The sequence below is a fragment of the Xylaria bambusicola genome (genome assembly GCF_022495145.1).
Source record: "Xylaria bambusicola strain CBS 139988 unplaced genomic scaffold F5B22scaffold_8, whole genome shotgun sequence".
In the NCBI taxonomy this organism is placed as follows: domain Eukaryota; kingdom Fungi; phylum Ascomycota; class Sordariomycetes; order Xylariales; family Xylariaceae; genus Xylaria; species Xylaria bambusicola.
In genome coordinates this window covers 242,498-262,893 of record NW_025953561.1, presented here as the reverse complement: position 1 = coordinate 262,893, position 20,396 = coordinate 242,498, and the positions used below count along the sequence as shown (strand labels likewise).

The 20,396-nt window shown below is 51.1% G+C and overlaps 9 protein-coding genes across 9 annotated transcripts; 6 read left to right on the top strand and 3 right to left on the bottom strand.

Moving 5' to 3' along the window:
* Positions 1-753: 753 nt before the first annotated feature.
* F5B22DRAFT_595254 (uncharacterized protein) lies at positions 754-3,112 on the top strand. The gene has a single exon (XM_047974132.1). It carries the CDS (start codon positions 1,048-1,050, stop codon positions 2,632-2,634), a length of 1,587 nt encoding a protein of 528 aa, XP_047833545.1. The 5' UTR covers positions 754-1,047; the 3' UTR covers positions 2,635-3,112.
* A 451-nt stretch (positions 3,113-3,563) lies between these two features.
* On the bottom strand, positions 3,564-8,314 carry F5B22DRAFT_541235 (uncharacterized protein). Its single transcript, XM_047972848.1, has 6 exons — positions 7,545-8,314; positions 6,799-7,477; positions 6,508-6,744; positions 5,681-6,448; positions 4,861-5,612; positions 3,564-4,806 (listed from the first exon to the last, which is right to left on the bottom strand). The coding sequence occupies exons 1-6, from the start codon at positions 7,810-7,812 to the stop codon at positions 3,581-3,583; spliced, it is 3,930 nt and encodes a 1,309-aa protein (XP_047833544.1). The 5' UTR covers positions 7,813-8,314; the 3' UTR covers positions 3,564-3,580.
* A 1,751-nt stretch (positions 8,315-10,065) lies between these two features.
* On the top strand, positions 10,066-12,519 carry F5B22DRAFT_541116 (putative serine dehydratase domain-containing protein). Its single transcript, XM_047972846.1, has 5 exons — positions 10,066-10,095; positions 10,419-10,438; positions 10,533-10,822; positions 10,909-11,043; positions 11,113-12,519. Exons 3-5 carry the CDS (start codon positions 10,640-10,642, stop codon positions 12,277-12,279), a joined length of 1,485 nt encoding a protein of 494 aa, XP_047833543.1. The 5' UTR covers positions 10,066-10,095; positions 10,419-10,438; positions 10,533-10,639; the 3' UTR covers positions 12,280-12,519.
* Positions 11,985-12,723, top strand: F5B22DRAFT_541005 (uncharacterized protein). Its single transcript, XM_047972844.1, has one exon. It carries the CDS (start codon positions 12,285-12,287, stop codon positions 12,684-12,686), a length of 402 nt encoding a protein of 133 aa, XP_047833542.1. The 5' UTR covers positions 11,985-12,284; the 3' UTR covers positions 12,687-12,723.
* Positions 12,520-14,489, bottom strand: F5B22DRAFT_541050 (chromatin remodeling and histone acetyltransferase complexes subunit putative). The gene is made up of 2 exons (XM_047972845.1): positions 14,198-14,489; positions 12,520-14,123 (listed from the first exon to the last, which is right to left on the bottom strand). The coding sequence occupies exons 1-2, from the start codon at positions 14,253-14,255 to the stop codon at positions 12,760-12,762; spliced, it is 1,422 nt and encodes a 473-aa protein (XP_047833541.1). The 5' UTR covers positions 14,256-14,489; the 3' UTR covers positions 12,520-12,759.
* A 1-nt stretch (position 14,490) lies between these two features.
* On the top strand, positions 14,491-16,102 carry F5B22DRAFT_541147 (uncharacterized protein). The gene is made up of 4 exons (XM_047972847.1): positions 14,491-14,774; positions 14,858-15,286; positions 15,343-15,747; positions 15,808-16,102. The coding sequence occupies exons 2-4, from the start codon at positions 15,136-15,138 to the stop codon at positions 15,936-15,938; spliced, it is 687 nt and encodes a 228-aa protein (XP_047833540.1). The 5' UTR covers positions 14,491-14,774; positions 14,858-15,135; the 3' UTR covers positions 15,939-16,102.
* A 339-nt stretch (positions 16,103-16,441) lies between these two features.
* On the top strand, positions 16,442-17,677 carry F5B22DRAFT_595231 (PIG-P-domain-containing protein). Its single transcript, XM_047974131.1, has one exon. The coding sequence runs from the start codon at positions 16,671-16,673 to the stop codon at positions 17,496-17,498; it is 828 nt and encodes a 275-aa protein (XP_047833539.1). The 5' UTR covers positions 16,442-16,670; the 3' UTR covers positions 17,499-17,677.
* On the top strand, positions 17,668-18,895 carry F5B22DRAFT_595230 (uncharacterized protein; the record flags this gene model as incomplete). Its single annotated transcript, XM_047974130.1, has 2 exons — positions 17,668-17,863; positions 17,928-18,895. The coding sequence occupies exon 2, from the start codon at positions 18,026-18,028 to the stop codon at positions 18,893-18,895; it is 870 nt and encodes a 289-aa protein (XP_047833538.1). The 5' UTR covers positions 17,668-17,863; positions 17,928-18,025.
* Positions 18,886-20,360, bottom strand: F5B22DRAFT_595227 (putative U-snRNP-associated cyclophilin). The gene is made up of 6 exons (XM_047974129.1): positions 20,214-20,360; positions 20,065-20,090; positions 19,732-19,877; positions 19,592-19,651; positions 19,457-19,534; positions 18,886-19,359 (listed from the first exon to the last, which is right to left on the bottom strand). The coding sequence occupies exons 1-6, from the start codon at positions 20,249-20,251 to the stop codon at positions 19,159-19,161; spliced, it is 549 nt and encodes a 182-aa protein (XP_047833537.1). The 5' UTR covers positions 20,252-20,360; the 3' UTR covers positions 18,886-19,158.
* Between the last annotated feature and the right edge of the window lie 36 nt (positions 20,361-20,396).

Here is a 20,396-nt window from a genome sequence, read left to right as displayed (position 1 = left end):
CCCTTTCCCACTCGATTTGTCTATACATACCTCATCTATAACACAGGTGGCCATCTGCTTGCCCCCCTGTTCCCCTTCTCCACCCTCCATCCAATTGTTCCAATTGTTTCAATTGTTTGTTTCCTTGTTCTTTGTCTTCTGCCCCCCAGGCCAAGTAGACAAACCCGCACCGCCACGATACACCTCGGATGGCCTCGCCTTGCCTGCCTGCCTGCCTGTCTGCCCGCCCTGCCCTGCCTGCCCTGCCTGCTTGGTGTCCACGCTCGGCTAGGTGACCCATACCTATCGACCTGTCTTGTGCCTTACTTAACCTCACCTTCTTTTTCGCCATCGTTTTGGCCTTGGCCTTTGCCCTCTTGTTTCCGCCCACGGCGACTATACGTTCGCAAAGCATACAAATGTGTTTCTGCATATCCCTCCGCACCCCACTGCGCGAGAGCCGCTAGGTAGCCCAAGGTCCGTAGCATAGGGTTTACACCCCACTTGACCCTGTTAGCCCTGGCAACTTCATCTGCCTTCCTGTCTTGTCTGCCTGCAATACCGGCCGTTGCCTTCTAGAGTCTACCTAAGGCTTTTTGCTTCTTTGTACTTCGTACCTATATTTCATTGTGTGCTCACCACGGTGCTACGAGGATAGTCTCATTCACGCCAACCGACGAGCTCCCAACAAGTTCACGGGGCCATATTGTTTCATCGTCGCAGTCGCCTACATCGAATCATCCGCGGGTTGTATACTTCGAGATCTATATACACGCACATATATATATATATATATACTCGTGCTTTGCCGCACCGGCAACCTGCGCCTCTTTAAGACGGAGCAATTGATCGACTTAGGCGTCGGTGGGATACAGCTTGCAGGACAAGACTGTTAAGCGGCCATCAGCCTCGCTACCCCGACGTCACTATATACTTTCTTCGCCAACTGCGCATACGTGGACATACATATATACGAATATCCTAATTGCTCTTTTGGATATCGAACCCAGGGTACGCACACCAAATCAAACCAAAGTCGAAAGACTCCCTCGGCCCTTTCCCCCCCCAATGGCTGCAATCATGTCCTCTGGCTCATCTCCGGCGACATCGCCTCCAGCAGTAATCTTGTCGCATTCTCCTTCACCGAATCCGAACCACCCCCCATTGCCTCCTTTAATAACATCGCCGCCCTCGCGTCGATCTGCAATTCCTCGCCCAATGTCGCACGCTTCCAAGAACAGGCTCTCTCAGTACTCGACGGGCTCCATTCCGTCGCGGTCACGCCCCACGTCTCATTTATTCCCTATATTCCATTCAAGCCTCTCCTACACCATTGTCCGTGATTTCGCCTATCCGCCGGTGAATCCTATGCACTATGGCCCCCCTCCAGAACCTTCTCGACCGCCGTCCGGAATGATTACACCTGCTAGTGAATCGCGACGATTGTCCGACCCTCCGCCATCATGGGATAGCAAGACATCGTGGGAATGGACGGCAGATGGTGGATACGGAAAGAGCGGGGAGTTGGCCCCGATCCACTTTGGCGACGGGCCTCCGTGGAGTGAGGATGAGGATCTCCATAGTCCTGTTGTTAGTTCTCGGCACAGGAAAAACAAGTCCACCTCTGCGACTATGGGGCATGGGAAGCCGAGGAGCGATGGATCATCTGGTATGGGTGGCAGCCACTTCAACACCGAGACGAGATACTACGTTGGTACAAGCGGCGATGGCAGCGAAAGATATTATGTGAGCCAAGGTGGAGAGGCCAATGGTCCTGGTGGGGAGTTCGTCACGTATCCGCCAGACCAAACTCGTCAATCGACAGCGGCGTTTCGATCGGCAGACCAGCAGCCTCAACACTACGCCGAAAACAACGCTGGATATCAATCCGAATCGGATACGTCGAGTGTTGCATCTTCGCCGGGTTTCAATGCATATGACGAGTCAAGGTATTCTCGGGACTACCAATTTACTATTACCTCGCCAGACGAGGAAATGCACGGCAAAGCCGTTGCCTTATTTGATTTCGAACGAGAAAACGAGAACGAGCTCCCTCTTGTTGAAGGTCAAATTATCTGGGTATCGTACCGACATGGGCAAGGTTGGCTTGTAGCGGAGGATCCTAAGACTCAGGAAAGCGGGCTTGTCCCCGAGGAATATGTCCGCCTCCTTCGTGATATTGAAGGTGGCATGACGAGTCTCGTGGCCCAGGTCGCTACGACCGATGGCTCTGCATCACCTAATGAAGCGGGGACCCCGACACAAGCTGAGCATAGTGGCCAGATTTTACCTGCTTCACAATCTGGACACACGCCATCTTCAAGCACATCGAATGGGTACCACCAACCGATAGTGTCCACGTTTTCCACCTCTAGTAAAGATCTGGACCCGTATCCGCAACATTTGCTGGGCCAACATGGGCAAGCCCCACAGGTTGTGCATTATCATGGGCAACGAGGGGGTAGTCAGGCAAATACGCCAACAGTGCAAAACACGTTTGATACTGCGCTTGGCAGGCGGGGCAGTTCGGATGTTAGGCGTAGTGATTCGACTTCTACCAAATCTCAACCTTTAGAGATTTTACCAGATGCGAGACTGACAGCTCCCGTAGCGGATTCTGTCAAGGGAAAAGAACAGGAACAAACCCCACGGTGACAGTCAATCATGATATCAATAATACATACAGTCTTCTGTCATTAGACGATTATGTGTGAAATCTTATGAGCCATTAAAACATCAGCGTTTCGCACTATGATCTCTGGGATTGACTGGCTGTCTGCGGTTTGTTATAAAACCAACCCACGGATAAACACCAACCATTTCGTGCCTCGTACTCTATAGAGACCGTACGGAGGCCATAGCTGCTCCTGGCTGAATGACATTGCTAAAGTTGGTACCTCGATTTGGAAGATAAGTCTTGACCGGGCTCGAAATACAATGAAACGGAGATGTGGATCTCAACTATCATAGGTGTTGGTATTGTACAGAGAAAAAGAGAGATGATCTGGCGTTTCCTGTGCAGGGAAAAAAAGACCGGGGGGGGGGTACGATCTAAATGACGTTTTGACCATGAACGAATTGAATCGCATGACTCTGCCTATTGGCAAGCAATATTTTCAATATATTTGACCCTCCCTTCTATTCTCATCGTGACTGGTTAATTTATCTTTTCTACATACTGAGTACTAGTTCACTTTGCAGTAGATGTTTTTATTTTGATAGAAAGACGGTCTCGCGGTCGAGAACCTCATGATACAATGCTCAGCTTTGGCGACTACTTAGATATATCTACATATCAGAGATATGAGAATACTACCGAAGTAGTAGTGGTTTTGTAACACATCATTACCTTTTAGAAAGAAAAGGTAATCTTTCAACACAATCCTAAACCATCCCCCCCCCCCCACCCAAACAGACACAAACGCATGAAAAGCAAAGTCAACCCCTTTTCATGTCGAGCAAACAGCGTCAAATTCCCAGACAGAGGTGGTATCATGTATTGTTAAAAACACAGCTACAAATAAGGGTATCTCATACGGATTGCTACCGTCCTTTCCTCCTAATCTAATTTAATCCCGCGCAAGGTGCAGTTTCTTCATCTTCATGACCGCGAGGGACCCCCACCTCCACCACGCTGCATCTCGCCCTCTGTTTTCATGCTCTCTTCCAGCGCCTGACGTAGCTCCTCGTCCTCATTGCCGCCCCGTGCATTACGGAACGCGGCCTCTGCGAGACTCTGCTTCTTGACGTATTCCATGACGATGTCTTCTTCCGACTTCAACGAGTTCATCCGCGCGACTTCTTGCTGATGCGCCTTTTCAGATTCCTCGAGTGCGCGCTTTAGTTCTTCATCGTCATCTGCTGACAATTGTTGCGGTACCTTTTGTTCGGCCTGGGAGGCTTCGATGGCCTGGCGGATTGCATCTTCGTCGAATTCAGCGCCCTCGCGCTCGTGTTGCTTCCGTATCTCGTGTTCCGCTTGCGAGGCAGCGATTGCTCTCTGATATTCCACATCGTCGTAGGCAGGGGTCTCATCGTCTTCCTCGGCGTCATACATGCGGATGGCTTGTTGCTGATTCTCCCCTATGCTCAGCTTAATTGCTTCTTCGATCAGAGCCTGGTACTCTTCATCTGTGATGTTTTCAAGGTCATCGGGCAAGAAGGTATGCTCGCCATCGGGACGCTTTATGTCGGGAATAAATCCAGAACGTTGTCTGCTGGCATCGGTAGAGGGGCTCTTCCTCATTGACCGCCTCTTCATGATCTGTACGCTGGACCTAATGGCTTTCTCAACTTGAGCATCTTCGGCTGCATCTCCTTTCGAAGTTTCCTGAACCGCAGCTTGAATAGCGGCTTCGAATTCGTCGCCTAGTTCAGGTGGACTATCACGGCCAGACATGCTTCGCAAATCTTCTTCGACGAACGGCCCTTCGGCTTGCGCTTTCTTCCATGCGTTTTTGCGTTCCCGTAATACCTGCCTCTCTTCTATGCTAGAACCACTTCTACCTTGGAGCCATCGTGTCCTGGGCTTCTCGCCTAAGTCCTCGGTACTAGCCGAGGCTGAAGCAGCCGAAGGGGCCGAAGGTGATGAATCTCTTGATTTGCCTTTCTTCTTTTGTTTGAAGGCATAGAACCCCTTCATTTCGTCTCTCAAACAGAGCCAGCGCACTTCAGTATCATCACGTTCCTCAGGCGAAGAGTCTTTGAAGGCTTCATTGCCTTGGGATATGCGAGATGCAATAATATAATTCTGAGCACTTTCGGCAAACCACGTACGGATTTCCGCATGCACACCAGCCATAGTATAAGCAGGTATACCCCATATGGCTGTAGAGATATCAGCACACGTGCATCTTTATATGTTCGAAGAGGAACACTTACCGGCGCCAGATTTAAGGACTAAGCCACCAATACCTTTACCAAATCCCTTGATGAGCCCTGCACCACCCTCCTTTTCAGCGCCTTTGAGAGGCTGAGTCACCAATCCAGTGATACCGTCATACATCCCGAGCCCAAACTCCTTGCTTGCGACTTTCAGACCGCTACTAAAGCCAGTAACTTTCTCTGCAGGCCGAACAGTGTCGTCATTGTAAAGCTTTGGTGCATTCCTGAAACCTTTCGCGAGTCCCATGCAGAAGTTCATTGGAGTCTTGACACCGGCAGATATGATGTTGTTGATGCTAATACTGGTATCCAATACCTTTTCCAGCTGCGCATGCATGCGTTCATTGGACATCGACTCGGCTCTCGCCGCACGCGTGCTACTACTTCCTTGGTCACGAGTATCGGATTGTGGGATCGATGTTGCAGCCGTGATTGCTGTATTGCTTGAACCACCCGTATTTGACGTGCGCATCGTAGGTGTATTCGAAAGAATGCTGCTGGACAGTGAGTCTCTATGGTCCAACGTACTTGGTGTCGCTGCTTCTTCTTTCGAGAGATTTGGGGAAGCATCAGTATCGGTATTCTCTGTTGATTTACTTATTGGTATGCTCTTCGCCGCCTTGAAAAGATCTCGGGGAATGTCTGCTGCAGACATTGCAATGGTGGTGAAGTCGCCAACTAAAGCCGAGGCACAAGCCGAAATAGGGTCAGTAGGGTGGTTGTCTGTTTCGTATTCCTTTGCGCGGAAGCTATAATGAAGTGTCAATTTCTATGCTCTATGGCGTGGTGCCGAGGGGCTACATTCTCGTATACTTACAGTTTCAAGTCCGAGTATTGAATATAGCCACTATTTACGAGAGTGGCAGCCGCGAATGCACTGAGACGTATCTGACTTCGCCTCACCCGCCAGACAGCCACTCGACTAGGTGAAACAGAACACCTTAGAGTATCCACGTCGAGGTGTTTGTGAAAGCTTTGAGCCCCTATATCAGCACCCTTTTCCTCACGGATTTTCTCCCCCAGAATTTTCGCTTTCTCTTGCGTCTCCGGTTTGAGTGCGATAGTTATGGCCTCGGAAAGACCTTCTGCAGTCAGTTTCTTGTAGGGTATAGGATCTGGGCCTGCGCCAGCCCTCGCCACCATAGCACCCCAAAATGGCTGATCTCCGAAGAAAGGGACGACAATAGTAGGCTTGCCGGCCTGAATCCCGGCGGCTGTGGTTCCAGCACCTCCATGGTGGCACACAGCTGAAACCTTCTTGAATAGCCAGTCGTGCGGCACATTACCAAGCATGAAGACACCTTCAGGTACTCCCATGGAGTCGGCACCAAGACCGCCCCAGCCTTTTGAGACGAGAGCGCGAACACCAGTTGCGGCCACAGCGTCGAAGATCATCTTGGTAAGCCCATCGGGATCATCAACGACAATAGAGCCAAATCCGATATAGATTGGTGGCGGTCCAGCCGCCAGAAATTCTGCAAGCGCAGGGTCTGGGACATACGATGAAGCTAAATTCAAGAAGTAAAAACCGGCGATGTCTATGTGATTACCCCAATCGTTGGGTTTAGGAATAAGGGCCGGGGACCTGAGTTCCTTTATGAGAATCTATTCATCTTTCTGTTTTAGAACATGAATTCAACTTACCAGCAATATGTGTAGGGTATTTGGAGGCGGGTTATGACGCCTGGTGCCCAGATTAACGGGAGAGGATCGAGGTCGAGAATTTTAGTCCGGAAGCGATTGATTACGTCTCCAAGTCCTTGCCATGTCATCATCTCAACCATAGCATATGACAAGTAGTTGGTTGTTACTGGGTCAGTGTTGGATGACTGAATATTAGCAAGCGGCTGTGGGAAGGCCCTTGTTGGAGACCAGGGCATGCTGAGGGACGCTTGATTAGCCAGGCCTAAGAGTGCACTAGGGGATCTCACTTACGTGAACATCAAATGTAGAGGCACCCCAAGTTTCTCTGCGATATGAATGTGCGCAAAGCTTGGCGGATTAGCGATGATGACATCCGCGACAAACGGTCTGTGTCTTGAATCGCCCATAACAGGGATTACATCAGAAGGGATATCCTCGTCTCTACGACTGAAACGTGGAGCAGGCCCAAGACCGTCGCCAGTCTCGATGCAGGATCTCCAACATCCCATGACAATCTCTGCGATGCCCTTTCTTCGTTTGGTAATCTCCCCATTCTTCAGCGCATCAATTCCAGGCATCAAGCCGGGATTCTTAACCATGAATGCCATGAGTTCAGCGGGGTCGCCTCCAATTGCAAAAAATTCTAAGCCATTCTCGATGATGAACTGCTGAAATGTGGCATGGGTGGCAACCCGAACGCGATGACCGTAAGTATTCTTTAATACCTGGCCGAGAGCGACAAAGGGCTGAACATCGCCTCGCGACCCGACAATCTGTATTACGACATTTAACCGAGGAGGAGGCGTCTGTCCAGGCTGGCCGCCGAGGCTCGGGGGGATGTAAGGGGGTGGTAGGGGCTTAGTACCAGAGATTTCCGCTTCATGTCTCAGTTGATTGCGCAGAGTAGGCGCTATAAGATCGGCAAGGTGTCTGCTGGTCTGATTTATGTTGATATTGACTCGGCCATCATCTAGCAAGGGGTTTATTAGCTGCAGGCATAGGAGGGCGCAATAGCAGGCGGTAGATGGTAATGGTACCTGTGACAGCAGCGCCAGCATTGAAGCCGGCCTGGTGGATATTCAGCCGGTCATGGACTTCGCTGTAGGCGGGAGGCACATCTTCGTCGGCGACTAGACCGGGGTCGTCAGGAAGGAAGCCATTATTATAGTGTTGGCTGTCACCGGTTACAACGAGGCCTGGAGCGTTATCTGAGCCGGTCCGGGACCGACTCCGTGGTGTGGGCCCAAGGGCATCTCGTTTTGCCCAACGAGCAGCCTGCTTCCTCTTCTCCTCAACTATAGACATGGCCGAAGGATTGATTTCCTCGGTCAAGGAATTGCTCTGAGAGCAGTTTTCCGGTTTGCGTTAAAGATACCGTTTGACTACCTAGGGATAGTAACGGGACGAGAATGAGGAGTGGACGGAGGAAGGAAGGGAGGAAGGAAGGAAGAAAGAAAGAAAGCAATGGGACTGAGATGCCTCAACGCATCACCTTGTAGGTGTCTTGTTACACTTGTAGCTGATGGGATATAAAAGACAGTTAGTTACACTGATGATGTAAATAACTACCCAGGCACCTGAGGTATCTAGGTATACAGAATGCGCAGGACCTGATGGATGGGTATCATGATACGCAGTATCGGTACTAGAAGCGGGAATGGGTCGCAAGAGAACACAATCTTGGAATTAATCGGACTGTCAGCTGCTTCTTAAAGACCACGAATGTTGGATAGATGATTAGTTCTGCTATTTTGCTGCCTGGCATGGAACTTTGATGATGTTTGGTGGAACTGCGCCTGTGTGAAGCTCCCTCTCTGGTGGGTGCCGGGAGGTGCCGGGGCCTGCGATGACGTGGTGGGGGGTTTGAGGGTGCGAGTGCGAGGCTGATTTCATTGGAGTGGGGGAGGGGTCTGTCTGTTCTAGACAGTGTCTACCTATAGATACCTACATATACATGTCTGTGGGTACATGTCTAGGTACATGTCTAGGTGCTTGTATAGTACCTTCTGCGTACCTGTATGCCATTACCCCGATCCCCATGTTTAAACAAGTAGTTGTGCATACCTACCAATAGCAGAGATGATGATGGCGTTGACTGTTCAAGTTCAATAAGCTAAGGCATCACTGAAATGACTGAGTGGATGCTTAAGGCTAAAGCCGCTTTTCGCAAGCTCGCCCGATTTCGCGGAATAGGACCCTGGGGAGTCATGAAACTCTCTGATTTGATATCTTAATAATCTAAAGACCGCCAAAGGCCAGAGGAACCCTAAAAATTCAGTGCCCCCGGATATTGAGCGAGAACCGCTCACTCATAGGTAGTAGGAAATGTCTAGGAGACAATCACGCACGCGGTAGCTGCTCCGAACACACTTGACTGCAAAAGAGGCAAGGGGTATTAGGGGGTCATGAAAGGGGTTCACATAGGTCCTAGCGATAGATTTTAAAGCTGGATAGAAGAATAACAACAAATATATCGAGTTGAGATGTATGTCTAGCATACATATCTGAATATCACGATGCTTTCCATGATCAAGTGTTCGTCTCGATTAAAGATGTACTTAGGTGGCGCTGCAGGGTTCCCAGAAATTGACCATACTTACGGAGTACAGGGTTTTAGGGCTAGAGTCCAGACCCAAAGAAGATAAGGGCCGGCCGGCTGTGCTGTGCAGAGCATGAAGAGAGAGGCCGTTATGGCCATAATAATTATTCTGTTGCCTAACGTAGGTATAACGTAGGTGCATCTTATAGCAAGCAGGTTTTGTAGTTATCACGACCAATACTGCGTCGCTGCGGCGTGCGGCTGAGCTCTGTTGACGTACTCCCTCCCGCTTTACGGGGTTTGCGACTCGATGAGCAGGGATAGAAAGAATATGTCGTGCAACCACGTGGCTCATAGGCTATCTATCTATCGACTACAATACTGTCTGTAAAGCCGTATGGCATAGCAAGACTTCATCCATTGCAACAAGTCTGGAATCAGAGTTATAGACTGCCTGGATCAGATCTATCTCCCCTCCATTAGCCGAATCAATTACTTCGTGACTACGGAGTACATATTAGTATGATCTCCTAGCAGGATCTCCAATTCACTCAGCCACAGTCGCGGCGACGTGGGTCTTCTCTCGAGCTTTGATGTGGGCGTCCTCATGATAGGCACGGAATAAAGAGCGATATTGGAGGCCGAATCTACTAAAACGTTCTCCATTATTTCCCCTCGTCTTCCAAGCAACAACCAACCCAGCTCTAGCCCAATTGTAGTGTCGCTATGATCGACTAAGTAGCCGACCCAGGCAGACGATTCACCTGTAATGGTACCTGGCCTACCATGATGAGTGGGGGAAGCATTCGAAGAACGGGACACAAGAAGGACAGTTTTATCACGGGACTCAGCAAATCCCATCTACATATTATACCGAGTAAACAGCGGCCTCCATCGCGGGTTGCCGCATGCGTCCGAACAGTTACATGAACCGGACATGAGAAAAAAGCGAGCCTGGCTCGCCTGGTCTCCGCCGGCCTCCTCTCTCACCCCGCCCTACCTTAACGATGTCAACCAAACGTCACAACAGGACGAACGATAAACCAAAGGTGGGTCAAACGACACCTCGGCACGACAACTTGCTACCATTTGACATCGTCTACCCCATTTTCTGTTTTGCTGCGGTTCTTTAACCTATCATAGTGCCAGGAACACATCTTTCTTGGGCAGGTCTCTCTCTCTCTCCCTTCGAGTCATGTTTGGCATACTACGTGGGGACCACGACCCCCAGGACTTGTATCGTACCAACCAGCCAACAGTGGCCCCCAACATTGCAGAATTTAATTAAACCAGATGCTACGTTTACATCTTGCATCACGAGATGTCTCTATATACGTACTGTTAGCTATTAGGTAGTACTTACATAAGTTAGGCACTTATGTATCTGTGTGAGTATGTATGATTTACAGAAGGGCCATACCCCTGACTTGCCTTACCCTGCCTCCACATAGACACACATACATACGCAAGCCTAACTTTTCCCTAGGGACTTAGCTAGTCACTACCTGCTCAACGAAGAACTTCACTTCCGCGAGGGGTACTAGAGCTAGAAACACGGCTTCCTCTTGATCCAGCTCCAAATTGCCAAAAGCAATGGCGGCGACACAGCTATCAAAGGAGCTCCTGCGAGCGCAGTTCGTGGGCAAAACACTCCATTCCGTGCCTACGCCCGCCGCGGTACTAGACCTGGCCAAGGTGGAGGCGAACTGCAACCAGATGCTCAGGACGGCTCGGAGACTGGATCTCAACTGGCGAGCGCACATCAAGACTCACAAGGTCAGCCAGCCCGGACATATATAAATAAAGTAGCGGGTTATTTGAGTAGCATAGCGGAAACTGACGTGACGTCGACCGAGATCTAGACGGCTGAGCTCACGAGGCTACAAGTGGGCGACGATGAGATGACGCCAGTCAACATCGTCGTATCGACTCTCGCCGAGGCCGAGAACGTATTGCCCCTTTTGAAGGAATACCAGCTAAAGGGACGACAAGTCAACGTACGTACACGTACTTTATCTACACCTCTAAACAACCCTCCTACTAACCATTGGCCCCCCCTCAAAAAGATGTTGTATTCCTTCCCCATCTACCCCTCAAGCGTAGATCGTCTAGCAGCCATATCCTCACAGCTAGGCCCGCAAGGTCTCACCGTAATGGTCGACCACGCGGACCAGATCAAGCTCCTAACCCTCCTCGCCTCCAAGGCCGGCAACCCCCCTTTAGTCTTCCTAAAGATCAACATCGGCAGCAACCGCGCAGGCGTGCCGCCGGACTCCCCCGCCTGCGTGGCCCTGGTCCGCGAGCTCCTGCTCTCCGAGACCGTCGGGGCCTCCGTCTTCTGGGGTCTGTACAGCCACGCGGGCCACTCGTACGCGTCGCGCGAGGACTGGGCGGCCATGGGGATCCTGGGCGTCGAGTTCGGCACCCTGCACGACGTCGCGCGCGCCGTGCAGAAGGACCGCCCCGACCACCCCCTCGTGCTCTCCGTCGGCGCAACGCCCACCGTCAACTCGCTGCACCACCCGGACTTCGACATCAACGGCGCCGCTGTTGCAAACGGGGGAACGAATGGCGACAGCACGGCGGCGGTATCGCAGATCAAAGATTTGCTGGCGCGCATGCGCGCCGATGGCCTGACTCTCGAGATCCACGCGGGCGTGTACCCCACGCTCGACGTCCAACAGCTCGCCGCGCACTCATGCGACGCGCGCTATCTGAATCCGTCCGCGATCGGCATCACGGTGCTCGCCGAGGTGTCGTCAGTGTATCCGGGGCGCGGACCGGGGGGCGCGACGGAGGCGCTCGTGAACGCGGGGAGTCTCGCGCTGGGGCGGGAACCGTGCGAGGACATGGGCAGCGTGAAAGGGCGGCACTACAACGGCTGGGGCATCGTGATGCCGTGGGCGGGCGTCGCCAACGTCGTCCCGGGACCCGGGTTTCCGGCCGTCCACGGCGGCTGGCAGGTCGCGCGCATCAGCCAGGAGCACGGGGTGCTGGCGTGGCGGGGAGGAGGCGGCGGCGGCGGCGGCGGCGGAGCTGGTGGTGATGGTGGTGATGGGAGTACGGCGAATGATGAGGAGACACCGCTTGCGGTGGGCCAGCGTTTGCGCATCTGGCCCAATCACTCGTGTATCACGGGCGCTGGATACCCGTGGTATCTCGTTGTGGACTCGCGCAATGCGGGGCGGGAAGACGAGATCATTGATGTCTGGCCCCGGTGGAATGGATGGTGATGTGAATGATGATGTTAGCTAGTCTTGCTTTCATTGCGCAGCTATCGAATATTGCTGACCTAGGAGATAAGCCAGCAGCGTGTCATTGTTCCTTAGATTTGGATAGCACATATAATCAGAATCAAGACCGCAAACAGCACTTTGACATAGGAACTGATGAAGAAGTTCCAATAACGGGGCGTAGAGATCCACCAGCGATTGCAGCAATCGGGTTCTTTAATGCCAATAACAATTCAATGCTTCATTGCAAAGTTTACAAGCCTCTGTTCCTATCTCTAACCCCCCCTTTTAGCACAGGAGCTCGAGTGAAGTCTCTCCGGAGACATTCTACATTTTCCACAAACAACTCCGTACGCCAAATGCCTGAAAACATCAGGCAGGATAACTCATGCTTTCCAATACCGTGATTCCTGAGCCGCAGTCGCAATATTACCTCGAGACATGAACATGGAGAGGATACAGAGAGGGAAGATATTTCCGTTATCTGCAGCGCTTCTCGACGATACCAGGCCCATTCTCTTCGTACTCTTTACGCGAAATCCACATTTGGTGGAATGTTCCGAGACTGGCGAGGATACTGCCACCTATCCAGGAACCGAAGCGGCGTTCTGTGGTGAGACCGGCGGCGTGTAGCTTAATCTTCATACCTGGGTGCATGGCCATCAGCTCGTTGTTCAGGCGATCGTTGAATCCGTTCAGCAAGCTGGTACCACCAGTAACGACAACATTGCCAAGCAAGTTAGGCCGCAAGTCAACATCTACGGCATTTAAGCAGGCCTTGATCATCTCGGGGATGGTCTGCGCCTTAGCACTGCCGTCGGGATTCGGAAGAGCAGCATTCTCGTCCCACATGCCCTCTGACACGCGATAACGCTGTTCCCGCCACATCTGGTTCCAGCCGTCTGGCATCTCGAAGACCCGGCCTGGCTGTGTCTTGACCAGCTCTTCGTTTCCGGGGTTGAGATATCTACCCGGGCCTCTCCACACCTCGACAACCGACTCCTTGAACTCGGTCAATAGGCGTTCCTCTTCGTATGCGCGGTACGAGGGAGTAATTTCGAAGGGAAATTTGCGGAGTCTAGCTTGGGCCGGGGCACCAGCGTCAACAGGGGTCTTATTCTCAATCATGAAGTAGGGCACGATATTGACTTTGGGCTCGCTGTTATCCCACATAGTCCGTATCTGTTGCGACAGCCAGAGACCTCCGATCTGTGACTTTTGAATTGATCGCTTGAGAATCATGCCATCGTGTATGGCTGTAACGCTCGTGTTGGCACCGCCAACGTCAATGACCAACGCCGAGGCCTTACCCGCCGCAAAAGCAGCGCATACGGGAGTCCTGGTCATCCAGAAAGCAGGGCAGCCCCAGTTCTCCATGGCGATTTCAATAGCCTTCTCTCGGTTCTTGCCCGTCTGCCACGGGGCCTCAGTCATGAGAAGAGGGTTCTCTGCCAGAGGCTTCTCCTGAACCTCAACGTCTTCCATCGCAACATCTCCCTCGCCGTCTGCTGTTCCTTCTTTCGCGCTGCTCCTGATGATGGGGGGCGACGCGCGATCCGGTTGCAGTCGATTGATCAGCATGTGCTCCCACAGCTTGGTGGCGGCATCCCAATCCTTCACGATGCTCTCGCTACGTGACATGTAATTCTTAACCTCAAAGTCAGCGCGAGGGTACTGGCATTCGTCGCCGAAGATATCTCGGTACGTCGTCGTAGTAGATTCCGGGTTGCTGGTCTTTAGAGAACCGTAAAAGGATGGCAGCACGGATTTGGGAACATCTTCGCCGGCAAATCCAGCGAGCGTGTGGCAGTAGCCAGCATCGAGAACAAGTGCTGATACCTCGTCTAGGGTTGCAGGTCAGCTGGCCATTCCAATGCTAATTCCACCAGCACCACCAAGATCACCATGCAGTGCTTACCTCCACCATAGACATCTAACGGTGCCTGCGTATTGGGAAGGGGTTGCTGCGCCGCCATAGTAATGGAAAGCGAGATAAAGAATGGACTATTGAGAAATGAAGCTGGAAAATGAAGTGCGACGATTAGTGAGGTGGGAGAAAGAGAGATGGCGGGGGAGTTCCGCAAAGCTTCAATCGCAGAACACAACACACAACTTTGAAGCTTCGGTCGCGTGTGGCTGGTGACAGCAAGGGCGGCTGGCTGTTAGGCAGGTTACACCTACCCAAATACCTAGGTTACCTACTTTAACTTACAAATGACCAGTTAACTTACAAAAACTGAGGTACTTAATTTTATATAGCATCCCCACTACAATAAAAGTAGCTCTGCTTTAACTAATTCTACTTTATATAGCGATTGAAAAAGTTGAATACAGCTATAAAATTCAATTAGGCAATACCTTCCAGCCCATTTACCCTCTGCACTTTCAACACCTTCAACGCCTTCAACACGGCTGTACATGGGTTTATTTTGTCGAATCCAGCATTATTGAAAATACCCGCAGTCAATTATGGCAGCCTGTCGTATATACCGTAGGTAAATTACGCCTATACTCCGCAGCTGTGCATTTCGTGTATCAGCGGCAGATCAATTGACTTAATTCATGGTCGAGTCCATAGGTAGTGCGACTAGAATAGAAAGCTAAGATCGTTCATCCAAATTATTTGCCAACATGCAAATCAATCTTAAATAGCAGCCTAGGAAGGATTATATAAAAGTGGGAAGTAAGGGTCTGCTTCTCAGGCAGCAGGATTTTGTACATCTTTATATTCATAGTGTTTTCTAACATACCGTTCTAATCTCGAAAACCAGCAACCGTGAAGTCGACTATCGTATTCATAGTTTCCTACAGCTATCAACCTCTCCCTAGCAACTCCAGCCTTGTCTCTACTCCACTATGAAATTCACTACTATATTGCACGGCCTCTTCGCCGCTACCGGGGTCCTTTCCCAGGGTACCGATATCGATGGAAACCCATTCCCCGATCTGAAGACCGACGGCCCGTACGCACTGCACGTCAAGGGCCAAGGCAAGAGCTCGATTAACGGTGAGAGCTGCACCCCGAGCCTTGACGAATAAAAGACTCTTCGCTAACGACTGTAGGGTACCTCTACGCCGTCCATGAATTTGCGACGGACCATGATCCGGACGCTGGAATCTCTGTGCTGCACTATCGCCCAGGTCCTGCGCCTGCTGCCTTTAACTCGTCGTACCGCTTCTACTTCAACAGCACAGTAGACGATGACTCGGGGCTGGGCTTTGTGGTCACGGATATCAATGCCAGCAACTCGAGCAACCCAGACAATCTTTATAAAGGAAAGCCTATGTTCTGGACGCACTTCCCTGGTACGAATATTGCGTGGTTAGAGCTCGGTTCCGGCGCCAACCCATACACCACGCACCAGCTAGGTTTTGGTAAGGACGGAAGGGCCTATGTATACTTCCAGGGTCATAATGATGCGGAAGAGGTTGTAGGGAAACGATCAGATGAAACCTCGATTAAAATACGTGAGTCGCCTGCCTGAAGGATTGAAATGATGATGTGATGGATGACTGACAAGTTCCCAGAGAATGGTTGGGTCATTTGCTGGCAGACGACGTACACTATCGCCGGATATACGCTGTCCTGGATTACCTTTGGCGACCAGCCACACAACCCAACTTGCCAGCGTGTCGACTTGACTAGAGTGAAGCTCTAAAGGGTCTATTGAATTTCGGGGTTGAACGAACCAATGCTCTCTGCTTAGTAGTAGCAGAGGTACGCAGCCAATTTCTCTTCGTCAAAAGGTTCTTAAACTGGCCCGCTATACGAAAAGTCGATGTTCGCTCCCATTTTACTAAGCGGATATCTATTTTTCGTCTGGCATGACTGGTTGGGTGCTGTACATAGTTACCTTGTATTTATAGTTGATTGAGGTCCTAATACATACAATTTGGAATCTTGTAGTGCTGTCTCTGTTTATCTGGCCTGTTATGCCAAGTGTTTGAAAGATATTGTTTAATTCCCGCAGTATATAGAAGACAATACTATGAGCAGGTTAGTGTATTGCCTTGTAATATCATATACGGTTTTTTCTTGCGAGTCCAATCCAGAGTGGTCAGACTTAGGTAAATAAGGATGAGGATAAGTAAGTTAGGAAGGTGGGTAATCAAGCCAATGGTTAGATCACTACCTCCTGACCTTATCTTATCTGCCATCTAATCTGCCATCAAATCCACTCGCAACAGTAGGTAGGTTAGCCTGGAGAGGGTACCTAACCCCCAGCTAATTCTACTAGGTAGGAGCTTTCACTGATAGCTTTACTGACCAGCTTCAATGACGGTTTCAATGTGGGCAATAAACTCTGTCGGACAAGCGACTATGCGATTCGAGATACCATACCTAGCTTCCATCGGGCAGTCGCATTAGACTCCGTACCTACTGGGTGCGAATGCTCGATAACTACGATACGGTTTATGGTGCTGCTGAAACGAATGACATCTCTATTGTTTCGAACATGTCGTCGCTCTCCGACGATGAAGAGGCCGATCACCTCTTCGACAACCAGTCCAACGCCTCATCCTCGGGCGACGACGAGCCATTCCCACCGCCTCCATTAAGCCAGAATTACTTTGCGCCGCCCTTTTACGGCCGCCCGCCCACTCCGCTACCACCGTCGCCGTCTCTGACCTCTCTGCTTCGACCCTCGCGGCCTACGACTCCAGACCCGTCAGACGATGACATCGAGCCGGTGCAGCGCGCATCTCCAAAGGTGCCGACGTACGAATACTACGGTTTCGTCGTATACCTGTTCTCGTCACTCACCTTTCTGATCTACTTGTTGTGGGCGTACCTACCTTCGCCGTTCCTCCACGCGCTGGGCATATACTACTACCCGAACCGGTGGTGGGCGTTGGCAATCCCGTCATTCATCACCATGTTGATCGTGTACATATACGTGGCTCTCGCGCTGTACAACACCGAGGTGCTGACGCTGCCTCTGACATCCATTGAGACCATCGTCGACGAGGCAGCCAAGATAGCCACCATTGACAGTAAAGGACGCATCAGGTTGAAGGAGGCCGGCGAACGAAAGCAGATAACGGAGGAGACTGCGCGCCAGCTTGATTGGAAGGGGATTTGGAACAGGGGAACGGATGCTGTCATGGACGTACCCCTTGCAGGCGTGTGCGAGGTTTTATATGGATGTTTGGATGATGATGACGACCAGTATGAGCAGCATGGCGGTTCGCATAGTGATACCCATAGTTCAATTTAGATGCAATTAGCGATGGCGTTGGTGTTAATGGGTTTTATAAATATTTCGGTGCTCGTGACATGTGCCTCGATAGCTTGAAGATAGTACTCGGTACAGATGATGATGATGATGTTCCCTATCTTTCTAATTTGGACCAGACCATTTTGTTTGTCCAGATGGTGTCGAATGAGCGAGGAGAAGTGGTAAGCCGCAGTGACCCGTCCCACTCTGTCACACAACCTCATTGGATAAACTCATCGAAACCATCATTACTGCTTGCTTCTTTTGCTCTTTCTCATCACTACCCACGATCTCACATCTCGGGATCCCAATGTTATACTCTAGCTATAATCCGAGTGCGCCTCTTATTCTCGCCTAGTTATTTGGTGAGTATATGGAAATTGGTACTGAGCAACTCGTTCATACACCGCTTACAATCACCTGACGAAGTAAATCGCCTGAACATGACAAGGCGGCCTATGATTGCAATCATCCGTTACAAGTCCTGAGCCTTTCATCGCACCAAATCTCACCCCACAAACACCACGATGGAAGAACTACCCATAATTCCGCGCGGCATAAAGTTCCAAGCAGACTTCGTCACGCCGGCGCATGAGGCGGAGCTCATACACATCTTCCGCTCCGAGCTGGATTGGCCCACCACCAAAAAATTCGCGTCGCGTAAATCGCTGCACTACGGGTACACATTCGACTACAAGACCTTCGGGATCGATCCGAATATCCCGTACAAGCCGTTTCCAGGGTGGTTGCGGCCCCTGATTCCGCGGACGGCTCAAGGAGGCCGTGATCCAGATCAGGTCTGTCTGCAATACTACCCGCCTGGCGCCGGCATCCCGCCGCACGTGGACACGCATTCGGCGTACGATGAGCTGTATGCGCTGTCGCTGGGCTCGGCAGTGATGATGCAGTTCCGGCACACGAGGGCGCGAGAAGACAGCGAGGCAAAGGAAGGCGGAGTGGAGGAGACAGCCGAGGACGAGAGAGAAATGGTCGACGTCGATCTCCCACCTCGCAGCATGATGGAGATGTCCGGGGACTCACGTTTGCACTGGGAGCATGGGATCAAGAAGCGTAAGAAGGACGTCCTCGCTGATGGCACGGTGCGGATGCGCGGTGACCGTTGGAGTATCACGTACCGGTGGCTGCGCGAAGGAGGCCAGTGCGAGTGTGGGAATGAAAGACTTTGCGATACGGCGCAGAGGCGGATTGGGGTTGAGCGGGAGTTCCGCTGGAAACAGCAGCAGCCACAGGGGAGCATATGGGAAGAAAAACAACAGGAAGGAGAAAGAAAAGGAGAGGGGGCGATCGAGGATAAAGGGGTGCCGATATTTAGAGAGGTGGATAGAACGGGGGTAGATCATCACGAGAATAGCAATATACTGTTGTCTCCGTCCTAGATTGTTTGTGGACTTTGCATTTGCTTTTGCGTTGTGATTTGGCATCTACCATAACAAGCACTCTGTGAGGCCCGGGTATTGTGATACCTATCTCCTCCATCATATGTCCTAACTCGAGCCAGGCCACGGTGTAGATATTCGCACCTAGGTCACCAGCATTGCAGCAAACCAGCTACCCTATTTTTTCCTTTTCCCGAGCGCCCATATACCGTCTACATCGGAGATTACATTGCCACCTTTCCCACTAGCCCTTGATAAACCGATCATAGCTCACCGCACTGAGCGATAACGACATCTAAATCCGGGACATCGCGGCCCTTACGACCAGTCTTCGTCTTCTCCATCTTCGAGACAACGTCCATGCCGTCAACAACCTTTCCAAAGACGACGTGTTTCCCGTCTAGGTGAGGGGTAAGCGTAGTAGTGATGAAGAACTGGCTTCCATTCGTGTTCGGGCCCGAGTTCTAGTTGGCCACAAAGAAGTCAGAGACAATCCAATACACATCGTGACGCGCGCTAACTGCTCTGTTGGCATATTAGAAAGGGAAGGATAATTCTTACCGCCATGGAGAGCAAACCGCCCTGCGTATGTTTCAAGGTAAAGTTCTCGTCTTGGAACGACTTGGTGCCATAGATACACTAAATCTAGTTAGACCAGTTAACACCCCCCAAGGGATGCGCATTCCAAGAACCTACAGTGCTCCCCGTTCCGTTGCCATTCAAGAAATCACCACCCTGGCACATGAAGTTTTGGATCTGATTCATCGTAAAGTGGTATTAGTTAGATGCTAGCATAGTAAGCAAGAACGATGAATTTGAAAAGAGTATTATCGCACAATTCGGTGGAATTTGCTACCCTTATACCCTTGGGGCTGTCCGCGGCTATCCTTAGACTCGCCGGTGCAGAACTGGCGGAAGTTCTCTGCCGTTCGTGGCACTGTATCCTTGAAGAGCTCAAAGGTGATGCGACCGAGGGGCTCGCCTGCCATTCATTGAGTCGTCAGTAAGTAATATGAAGCGTGGGAGAATCTCATAATGGCATGTGCAATGGGCAGGCAGCGATATTGTAGTAGATGCATGATGGCGAAAAGTGCAGTTGGAGAAGAATCCCAAGATGGCTTCCCGCGACAGTGAAAATGAGGGAGCCACGTCGGGACAATACATCTTACCTCCAAGGGTAATGTCGAAGAACACCCTACAACCCGGTCATTATCAGCATTGTTGTTTGTTTAAACTTCGAGACAAGCGTCCATTTCAACCCAGCGCCGCTTCTTGATCGCCGAGCCAGGCGGGTGTCATGACGCGGAAAGCAACTCACAGGGGGTTTCCCGAGGCCGGAAGCTGTGTAGGCGCCATGCCGGGTATTATTGAGTATTATTCACGAGAACCGAAGGTGTACTAGCAAGCGTTTTACTTTTGCGATGTCGTGGTGGTATTGGTGATGATACTGAAAACTATGTGAATGGCACACCTTATTTTATAGTGCTGCGAACTCCCTTAC